Raw genomic sequence first — 12145 nt, 5'->3', positions numbered from 1 at the left:
TGGATCTAACGATAGTGGGGCTGGCGACATCGTCTCCACCCTTGGATCCAACAATTTGAGTTGAGTTAACAATATATGAGATCAATAGAGTTCAAGCCAACGATACAACAGATCCAACCAGTTGGAGTTAAAGATATATGCGCTCAATAGAATTTAATCTGGATCACTGTAGGTCGAGGCTTCACGGCACATCGCCAAATATTATATGTTAGAGTTGATACTGAGAGTATTTGCCTCAAGTACAATTAAAGAAGAATGGTATCAGGAAATTGATGAAATGAAGATATACGAATGAAATCTAAAGTATATAAAGTAACTAAAATATATTCTTCTGAAGGCGTAAGTAAACATTATTTGTCGAGTCATTCATTATGTTTGACTTCATAATGTATTGTTGGCAACAATTCAGCTTTGTGACGTCTCAATACTTCATCAGACCAATTAGCTTTGAAAATGTGCCAATATATGGAAAAGTTATTTGCACTCGGCCTTTTAATCTTAATTTTATATTATTTGCACTTGATCATGATACTGACTTATGTGACCCTGATTACATCATATAAAACGTATACCATTGAATAATAGTCATTGCAATTGTACTGTTATTAATATACACATATATACGTCATTTTGCAGAGTAAGTGCCAACGCATGGATTGGAGATGGCATCAGTTTGGTAAGAATATATTTCAATGGGCAGATACTCTGGGAACCTAGTTATATTGCTACAACAATATGTAACGTGGACATCAAATACTTCCCCTTTGACACACAGATCTGTTCTGTGAAGTTAACGTCATGGATGGCGTCGAACATTAGCCTTCACACCTACTCAAGGACGGGCGTTTCTCTGGGTAAAACATCGGAAAATGGGGAGTTTGAATTCACCAATCACTGGGTTGAACACTCATCTTTTCTACTGAAGCGTTTTGAAAATGAAGCAATTGATGAATTACATTTCTTCGTCATTCTGAAGCGGAGAAGAGCCTTCTATTGGCTATGTCTGGTGTCACCACTGCTGGTATTCCCCTTGCTGAGTCCTCTAAGTTTCCTGGTTCCTGCAGACAGTGGGGAGAAGACGGCCCTGGCCATCACATCCCTACTGTCAATCTTTGTCTTCATGTCGTCCATCTATGAAACGCTGCCTAAGCTTTCTAACACTATCTCCCTTTTCGGTAATATTTAGGTCTCAATTGTAAGGTGTTGATACATGAAAATTAATCACTGCACGTACATGCATAGACAATGTCTGCAATGGATCTGTGACGGTGAATTATCCTTACAATATAACATCTCCTGTCAGAACTGAACAATTTAACTCAAGGTGAATATGTAAGTGAAGACAGTGTGAGTTGCATTCGGAACGTACTGAACAACAAAAGTTCCTGTGACATTGAATAAGATTTAATTATGTTCTGTTTTTACCACATCTGAAACAATTTCGGTTTGCAGCAGATAAAAGACTCCTGTAAGTGTTCAAATGGTTTAATTTGCCATACTGACTTCAGAAAATGCGTGATTTCATAAAAAAACATGAACATGCCAAAATGTCAGTTTACAAATCAATAGCGTGTGTGTCCACCTCTGGTTGTTATGCAAGCAACACATCTTCGTGTCATGGAATGGACCAGGCGTCGCACAAATTAAAGTCCTGTGGGATATCTGTCCTTATCTACTGGAACATTTTTCGAAGTTCCTGGAGTATCTGTGGATCACGTGGTTGACGTCGAAGGCGCCGATCCATTTCATCCGACATGTGCTTGATTGATGAGAGATCAGGGAAGCGAGCCGGCCAGGGGATGACATTCACGTTGTTTTGTTGAAGAGAATCCTGAACAAGTCGAGCAATATGAGGCCGGGCGTTATCATGTTGAAAGGGAATGCCTGGGCCATGACGACGCAAAAACGGTAGAACAACAGGGCCGATGATCTCGTCGCGGTAGCGCTGTCCATTGAGATTTCCCTCTACCACTATCAAACGGGTCCTCTGTCTTGCTGTAATCCCATCCCATACCATAACGCTGCCGCCCCCGAACCGATCTTCTTCCATGACACAATGATTGACGTAGCGTTCACCTCGACGTCGGAACACTCGAATACGTCCATCGCTGTGGCTGAGGTGAAAACGAGACTCGTCAGTGAATAGAACTTGTCCCCATTGCATGGCCGTCCAGCGTAGACGCTGTCTGCACCATTGTAGACGTGCTTGACGGTGGTTTCCTGTCAAAATGGGACGTTGGGTGGGTCTTTTGGTGACAATCCCTGCACATCTGAGGCGACGAAGATATTGTGAAGATATTCGTCGAAGGCCAGGGATGCTTCTTGCAGTCACTGTTGCTGGCTGTAATCGATTTCGTAGGTGTGTTGTTCGAATCCAGTTGTCTTGTCGATTATTGGTTACGCGTGGCCTGCCACTCCGAGGATGGTCTCTGACTGCATTCGTCTGTTGCCAACGTTGCCATAAACACCAAATAGTGTTTCTGTGGACGTTAAATTGTCTTGCAACATCACGTTGACTCGATCCTAATTCAAGCATACCAATGGCTCGCAGACACTCATTTTCGGACAGGCGTGGCATTTCGTAATGTTGAATAATTGCGTAATTGTGTTGTTTTTCTGAGTGGTTGTTGTCAGCACGGAGCACCGTTAACGCACATGTTTTTATATCCATTCTTGGGTAGTGAAATGCATAGGGCTTGCATAAAAGTCATGTTTTGCATGGAATGCATGCTTTTCTGTAGCAGTTGCGTTTTTGTGACTTGATTCCATACATGTACTACAATATTGAAAACCAATCTTTACTTGTTTGAAAAATACACTAAAATATTTGTGTCACAGGAACTTTTGTTGTTGAGTATATTTTACTTGCTATAAGATATGAAATAATTATGCTCATCATTTAAAGGGTACACATGTATTGCAGAATGTGCATATGCATGTATGCACCCATAATGTGTACCAAGCATATGTGTACACGAATAGATATTCTTGCTTAAATTATGAAAATGAAGAGTTCAATGGTGTTTTGCAGAGTTGTGCTTTATTGCAGTCTCATAACGAGTGGGAGAGACCAGAAATGGGATTCTCACACAACAATTTTCCTTTGTCTTACACTTTAACCACAGGCAAACAAATACTTAGGCGATTTACTTAGATGTTCCTAATGGGGCTTTCAATCGCATACATGATGGCTTTGACATAAAAATACATGAACTTGTTGGTTTTCCTTGCAATTACATTTCGGTGCTGGACATTTAAAGACTTACAGTTGTATTTCAATGACAGTTACACTATCTCCCTTTCAGGCAAGATTTAAGTGTCAACTGTAAGGTGCTGATACATGAAAATCAATCACCACATGACAACATAACTTCTCCAGTTAGTCTTCAACAGGTTACCTTAAGCCGTATATAGAAGTGAAAGCTGCATTCGGAACGTTATATTTTACTTGCTGTAAGATATGATATAATCCAGAAATTATACTCAACGTTTATGTGGTAAACGTGTATTGTAGAATGTATAAATGCATGTAGGTACCCATCATGAGTTACAAGCATATATGTGCACTAATCGATATTCTGCTCAAGCATCAATAGCTTAACTCATTCAAATGCAGTTGAGTTATGCAGAGTTTTGCCTTATCCAGTCTTACAACCATTTGAAGAGAACAGTAATTGGCTTCTCACATAGCAATTGTCCTGTGTTTTACAATTTAACCACAAGGCTAGCAGACCTCTCAAGCAGATATTGATTCAATTAGATGTTCCTTACGTGGACTTTCAATCACATACACGATGGCTGTGACATATTTATGAACTTGTTGGCTTTCCTTGCAATTACATTTCGGTCCTGGCCATTAAAGACTTAGTTGTATTTCAATACAATACAATTTCTATACAGTAAAATGGCTGTTTTTATTCATTTCCTTTTCAGTGGTCCTGGCATCTGTTCAGACTTTCCTCAGCTTCCTGACTGTGATATGCAAAGTCACCATACTCTGTATCAATCGACTCCCATCGAACTACACAATCCCAATGTGTCTGAAGAAAGTATTCATAATGGAGGCACCGACGGCAAAGATCCTCATAGCAAAGAAGGGCAGCATGTTGAATGCTAACCTCGATGGAGAGACTGTTCACGCCCCTAGTGCAACTGTTACTTGGGGAATGGTTGCAGGATTCATCAACAGAATATGTTTCATTGCTTCTTTAGTGTCGACTTCCGTCGTTACCATTGTGATCGGATCAATGTTTTCCATTTGACTTAACGTGTACACATGTATTTGCTAAAAGTGAAATCACATTTGTTATTTTTAGGTTTCTGTGTGCTATTATTTTACAGGAGAACGAATAAGACAAATATTTATCACCCGCCCCGTAGTGAATGAACGGTTGGTAATATCTAGACTTGTCTGTTAAAAATATAATTAATATATCAAGCAGATTGAAACCTGAAACAAATGACATCCATTTCATATCAACTCGTCACATATCTATTATCTCGTGTCACAAAAGTATTGATGCATTATATCTGATTCTGTCTGATGTTTATGGGTATCATCGCTGATAACATTTGTGATGCTGAACCCTATTTGTATAACTATGTCATACCAAGGTTTTGATCACTTTCGCAATTACTGAGAGAGTACTTGTTAAAAAATCCCATTTAAAGAATAAAAGCGGTTGCAATCCTTCAGTCAATCTTATCTTCAATGTTAATGTATGCCGTAACATTGAACATCATCCAAGGCAAATAGATGTCACACGTCTCGAGACCGCCTCCGTGGTCTAATGGTAGAGCGTCCGCGTCATACCAAAAGACGTTAAAAGATGGTATTTGTTGTTACCCTGTCTGGCGCTCGGCATTAAGGGGCTAAAACAAGGACTGGTCGGCTCGGACCATGGTATCTCAGTGTGCTAGCACTATAAATCGGCATCAGTCCGGACAAGTACAAGCAGACACACACACACACACACACACACACACACACACACACACACACACACACACACACACACACACACACACACACACACGTGCATGCACGTCGCTATATAAGTGCAATAATCTTTGACGCGACGTTAAACCCCATTTCACCTCACCTCACACGTCACTCACCAAACAGTTCCCTTATGTTTTGTGGCTAGTATATTTCCCCACAGTTCTAAATAATCGATTATGTGTATCATCGTAAAATGATTTATGCCAGTATAGGTGGAGGCGAAATGTTCATATTGCGTAGTCCCGGCAAAGATATGACGCACCTTTTACCAAATGTCTGCCGACGCTCCGGGGGTATTTTGCAAAATAAAAGCATTTTGCATTGTAGCGGATGATTACATTTTGCAAGCATTTCTTGGTACAATGTACTTTTTTTCGATATCATCTCCCCACCCTGCCCTTCTAAACAGCAATTCAGAATATATTTCAGGAGCTTTCATCTTTGGACGTTGAAATCATGCAAAGGTCAGTCATGTGAGTATTCGAGTAAACCAACTGTCGGGTTACGATAACACTCTATCAACCAAGTCACCCAACCATTCATTGACATCAAGAGTGTCCATAGAGCGTCGGTCACCACTAAAAAGACAGTGGGACATACCCACAGGTGTTAATCCATTAATCCCTGTGTTGTTCGAAGTTTTCCAATGTTGGGAAACCGGGAGTACACCACCTGACTACCCGATCCATGAAGTGGATATGTAACAAAACACAGATATGATTTCCCTTCATGTCGATCAATGTTCAAGCAGCTCCAGCCTTTGGTGTTTTCATTTCACAACTTTTGAGGTACAATCGAGCATGCTCTTTCTCCCATACGACACTGCTCAGAAGTTGTTTGATCAAGGTTACAACATTCAAAGCCTCATTAAAGCTTTCAAAACGTTTTATGGTAGACATGTGGAGGACATTTCCAAATCAGTGACGAAAATGATGTCCGATGCAATTCCCTATTTTGACTTGTACAATATGTTCCCGTATTTGTTCAGGTGTAAGTTGATTTGCCTTTGCATGTGTTGGTGACGGGTGACGGTGGGACAGGATACGGTCACTATTCCGCAATCACCTGGTATCATTACTTTTTGATTGTGATTCATAAACACATGCTCTGATATAGTCGGAATCATACAATCGACTCTGCTTTATGCAGAGATTTCTATTGGATATGGAAAGGGTTTTGTCGCTTTATTTAAATATTTAGACAATTAACATCATTAGCTTTACATGAATATTGACTCACCTTATCAACTAACGAATAAAACGCGGCGATTTAACAATTTGTAATCAATATGTCTGCACACCTCTTGTTTACTTTCAAATTGACGCCAAAGTAAATTCTATGGAGATTGCCGTCACGTTATCCTGCCTTTCCTTCCCATTACAATGTTATTCTGCAGCTGGTTGGCAGGATCACCTCATTTTCCCGTATGAAATAGAGTCATTGCATAAGGTTGATCGGAGACCAACGATGTACCGTGCTTTGGTGGTAACGATCCTGATACTGTGTTTCAGTGATACAGGTGAGATGTCAGTGCCTCCATGAGGAGGGCCTATTTTGTTGTCTCCGCTTTTTTATGAGTCTGAATGGATCTGTGGTCAGACTCAGTGAGTTGCTTGATGGAGTTTTATCGTACCCCGACTGCGTTCGACGTTGCTCATAAAACAATCTTTGGATTATCGTGTCTGGCACGAGTGTTTACCGGCTGCCATCATAGTGAGTGAGTGAGTATGGTTTTACGCCGCTTTTTACCAATATTCCAGCAATATCACGGCGGGGGACACCAGAAATGGGCTTCACACATTGTACCCATGTCGGGAATCGAACCCGGGTCTTCGGCGTGACGAGCGAACGCTTTTACCACTAGGCTACCCGACCGCCCCTACTGCTGCCATCATACAGCTGGATTATTGAGTAGTACATAAAACAAATACAATATTCGATGTTACATTGATAGATAAGGCCTATAGATGTCCTTATGTTTTATTATAAAAAGTACCATCTAGAAAGAGTGGTTAAAGCGTTAGCTCGTCACGCCGAGGACTCGGGTTCGATTCCCGACATAGGTACAATTTGTGAGGCCCATTTCTGGTGTCCCCCGACGTGATGTTGCTGGAATTTTTGCTAAAGGTGGCGTAAAACCAACTCATACACTCATCAACTAGGAAATATAATTAAAGTATTACCAATATCTTGTATGTTATATTTACTTTTTGAGCGACTCCACATACGGCGCATGATGTGCACAGACCATTGGACAAGCTATTCGCCAATTACAGCGTTCTCGTGAGACCTGCTCACGATCAAAACAACCCGACGGCGATTAGTGTTGAATTCATGATGAATCAAGTGGAATTCCTGGTGAGTGAAATCAGCATATCTGTTTTTCTCCATAGCCCATAGGGACCGATTTGATTTTTGATTTTTTTAACTTAATTTGTTCCCGAAATGTTCGACTGAAAGCCCAAATTGTGGTGTGGTGTGTTGCCGCTGTAGCGGAAAACATAAGTTCAAGTCTCTCTACAAAAAAATAGCCCGTGCCACTATTGTCAAATGGTATCCATTTTATAGGAGACAAATCAGCCTCAGAATGTAATGGAATACACAAATTTCCCCTCAGGTTTGATGTAAAAAAATGTGTAAAACTGTTTTCGAAGAAGTGAAAGTAAAATTATAAAGCAGTTTTCTTACAAAACATCAATATGAACTGAAAAATGCAAAAATGCAACTACGAATATTGTCCTGTCAGCTTTGAAATGTATTTCATTGTATGTATGTTATAATTTCAGGACATTAAAACACGAGAAATGAAATCACTGGGATTTTTCAGCATTGTAAGTTGATGCTATTGAGTGAATTAAGTATTTTCTGCAACATCAGCAAATTTTCACATTACACATGATTGACTGGTTCAGCGCTCGCTCTTCACGCCGACGACCCGTCGTAATATATGGAAACAAGGGTCGGGTTGTTTTTTGGGCCATATCTTGAAAACTGTTCAACATATTTTAACTATATTTTGATCTAAATTTTAACTGGTTACATTTCCATGAAAACAATTTGGAATTAGTCTCTAAACAACTCAAGGCCGAATAATGACTCTCAAACCTATGATTATTTTTGCATTAAACCATACATGTGCAATGACCATATGCACAAATATTTTTAATTTAATTATAATTTTCAATTGTTTAAATTATTAATTTGTGGTGTTTTCAAGGAAACAATTTGGACTAAACAAGTCTCAAACAAGTAGCGTTTGGTTCCCGACGAAACTCAACAGTTAATGAATATTTCTTCATGAAACCATTATCTTTCTAGTCTATGATATAAGTTCCTAATATTGTTTTTCGGATTTGCAAACTCTTTAATATCAACAACTTGAACTAATGTTTTTAAGTAAAAACACATCCTAGTTGGATTTGGAATCGTGTTGTGTATCAAGACAACTATAATATGTGCTTGAGCGGTGTTTCTCTTGACCTTATCTGTTCTTCATTTTCTCATAACCAGCAACACGCGGGGCAAGGGGAATCGTATATTTGAGGAGAACACACTCAGTTACCATTTTAAACCGATTGACGTAATGGCTTGGTATCTTCCGAAACTGACGAGTCGTGTCATGTATTAAAATACAATCATATGCTCGTGGTGGTTGTCTTTATGTTCCAAAATCACCACTCAGAAGACAACTATTAGACTACGCGGCGATGCGGCCGTCACATCATCTGTTTTAAATAGAAGTGGTTATTGTGAATCGAAACTCTCGGTTGAACAAATCGGAATCAATTTTCGTAATACTTTCCCACTAAACGAGTAGAACGTTGTAATTTAACAATTGGTAATAACGTTCTTTTAATTGGCTTCATATATTTTGTTTATCTTTTTTCCACAAAAACTGGTCAGACGAGTTTCTAGTGTGGAACCAAACTGATTATGGAGGAATACGCTATATTACCGTCCCTGAAAACAAGATATGGAAACCAGACTATGTCATTGACAACGAGTATGTGAAAACTTGCATTTTTGTGTCAAATTATGTATTTTTAAACACAGTGAATCCTCGTTAATTCAAAGTTTCTGAGGGCCATGGGCACTACATCGACTTATACGTATTTCGAGACAAGCGAAGTGTTGATACAAGGCCATCGTATTCGTATGCATATAAACCCAGGCCAGAAGGTCTTAATTAACGATATGTCGGAACAATGGAGTTCGAGTTAACGATATATGAGATCAATGGAGTTCGAGTTTACGACATATCTTATCAAATTGTTTTTAAGTAACCGATATATATATAGGATCACTAGACTTCAAGTTGAGGATATATCGGATCAATACGGTACGAGTTAACGCTATATAAAGATGAATAGAGTTCAAGCTAGGTGCAGATACGTATACATGGCCATAGTGTCTACCCGTGAAGAACCGGGGTAGAAAAGGTCTTCAGCAACCCATGCTTGCGTTAAAGGCGACTAACGGGATCGGGTAGTCAGGCTCGCTGACTCGGTTGATGCATGTCATCGATCCCAATTGGATGGATCGAAGCTCATAATTGGTATTAATCACTGGCTTGTCTGGTCCAGATTCAACCACAGTGTCGATATGCAGTAGGCTCGGGCCATTAGGTCAACGTTAACGATATGTCGGAACACTATTGCGATATGTCAGATCAATGTGTTTCTTGTCAATGATATATCAGATCAATACTGTTCGAGTTAAGGATATATACTATGCCAAAAAAGAAGGGAATAGTTGGAATCATCAAGACACATCTTCTGATCTACATGGTATTGGCAAATGAAAATGATATGATCATATCTTGTGGGTAAGATCTAATGGGTCATAATGGTAGGTGTGATGAGATGGTGGTGCACGACGTCGTTGAAGAGGTCAGGGGTCAGATTCGAAATTTGCATGGTGCAGCCACCGTCGCTAATATCGGGTACTATATATGTGAGTCAATGGAGTTAAAGTTAATGATATATCTGATCAATGTAGGTCAGGCTAATGATAAGTTAATCTATAAAGTTTGGGATAACGAGGCTTTACGGTACATCAACAAATGTCACATGGTAGACTTGATACTGAAAGTACAATTAAAGAAAATGGTATGAGGAAATTGGCCAAATGAAGAAAAATGAATGACATCTCAAACATACAAAGAGAAGTGAAATGTATTCTTCTGAAGGCGTCAGTAGACGTTATTGGTTTGTCACGTCATTCACGATGTATCACATCATGATGTATTGTTCGCACCAATGCAGCTGTGTGACGTCTTATTATTTCACCTGACCAATCAGCTTTAAAAATCTTTAAAATGAAAAAGTGCAAATTTCGAGAAGGTATTTGCACTCGACCTTTTAATCTTAATGTGTTATTATTTTGACTTCACACTGACTTCTGTGACCTTGATTCAAACTTTCTGTTGCATTGCAAAGTCATGAGTACCATTAAACGGTCATTGAAATTGCAATTTGAAACTGTGAGAATATGTCATTCCAATGACACATTTAGTCTGAGTTCATAAACACACATATACGGTTTATTGCAGTGTCAGTGCCAAAAAGGGAATCGGAGATGAAAGAAAGTTGGTAATCATCGATTCCAGAGGACAGATACTCTGGGAACCTGGTTATATTGCTACAACTACATGTAACGTGGACATCAAATACTTCCCCTTTGACACACAGATCTGTTCTGTGAAGTTAACACCATGGATGACGTCGAACATTAGCATCCACAGCTACTCAAAGACGGGTGTGTCTTTGGGTGATACTTCGGAAAATGGGGAGTTTGAAATAATCAATCATTGGGTTGAACATTCACCCTTTCCAATGACTGGTTTTGAAAATGAAGCACTTGATGAATTACATTTCTTCGTCGTCCTGAAGCGGAGAACAACCTTCTACTGGCTGTGTCTGGTGTCACCACTGCTGGTGTTCCCCTTGCTGAGTCCTCTGAGTTTCCTGGTTCCTGCAGGCAGTGGGGAGAAGACGACCCTGGCCATCACGTCTCTACTGTCAATCTTTGTGTTCATGTCGTCCATCTATGAAACGCTGCCTAAGCTTTCTAACACTATCTCCCTTTTCGGTAAGGTTCAATTCTGAATTGTAAAATGCTGATAAATATAAATCTACAGCATCTACATACTTGTATTCGCACTGTCAACAATGAATCTGGGACAATGGAAATTACTTTCTCAATATGATCTCCAATCACAGTTATTTCAGATTTTCTTAAGCCGTGTAGATGAATGTAATCGCTACATTTGGAACATAATATTGTACCTGCTAATCGAGATAGTATGCTCAAAATTTAAATGGAATTTATGCATAAGAGAACTTGAAGTACATGTATATATGTGGCTCGACGTCATTGTTATACAGTAAACAGTTATTTATATATTCCTATTTCAGTGCTCCTGGCATCTGTTCAGACTTTCATCAGCTTCTTGACTGTGACGTGCAACGTCATCATACTGTGTATCCATCGACTCCCATCAAACTACAAAATCCCAATGTGTTTGAAGAGAGCATTCAAGAGGAATTCACAAACGGCAAAGGCCTTTGTTGCAAATGATGGCAGTATGTTGAGTGCAAACCTCGATGAAGAGAATGTTCACGCCTCTGGTGACAATGCAACTTGGGAAATGGTTGCAGGATTCATCAACACAATATGTTTTATAGTTTCCTTCGTCTCGACTACTGTCGTAACCATTGTGATCGGAGCCATGCTCTTCTCTTGACCATATGCGAAAATATGTAGTTGTGACAAATATTCATACATCTGGAATTTTCTGCGTGGTATTATTTATGGAAGAACAAATATTAAATGCATTTATACCAATCCCTTTGTAAATATATGGTTGTGAGAATAAGGGCCTTCCAAACAAATTTGATATCAAATAATGGAAATGTTAGTCAGTTTAAAATCTGAAAAACACAACAATCATTTCAGTGCGTCATATATACACTTGGAAATTAATTAATCACCACCGTACCCATATTCAACCAAAGAAGTTTAATTGTCCATATTTGTACATAGAAGATTTATCAAACAAATTAGTTTGATTCAATGTAAATACCTGCTGTAAACCACTGAATAACTGAAATACTGTTAAAAGTGGCCTGAAACCCAACTCTG

General features: G+C 39.3%; 1 protein-coding gene across 1 annotated transcript; it reads left to right on the top strand.

Moving 5' to 3' along the window:
- The first annotated feature begins 802 nt into the window (after nt 1–802).
- LOC124125737 (neuronal acetylcholine receptor subunit alpha-3-like) lies at nt 803–11747 on the top strand. The gene is made up of 6 exons (XM_048397245.1): nt 803–1175; nt 3934–4146; nt 6399–6521; nt 8906–9005; nt 10554–11092; nt 11419–11747. The coding sequence occupies exons 1-6, from the start codon at nt 803–805 to the stop codon at nt 11745–11747; spliced, it is 1677 nt and encodes a 558-aa protein (XP_048253202.1).
- The last annotated feature ends 398 nt before the right edge of the window (nt 11748–12145 follow it).

The sequence above is a fragment of the Haliotis rufescens genome, unplaced genomic scaffold (assembly GCF_023055435.1).
Source record: "Haliotis rufescens isolate VD_foot unplaced genomic scaffold, xgHalRufe1.0.p SCAF_17, whole genome shotgun sequence".
NCBI classification, from domain to species: domain Eukaryota; kingdom Metazoa; phylum Mollusca; class Gastropoda; order Lepetellida; family Haliotidae; genus Haliotis; species Haliotis rufescens.
The sequence above is the reverse complement of the archived record's forward strand: the minus strand, read 5'-3'. Positions and strand labels throughout refer to the sequence as shown.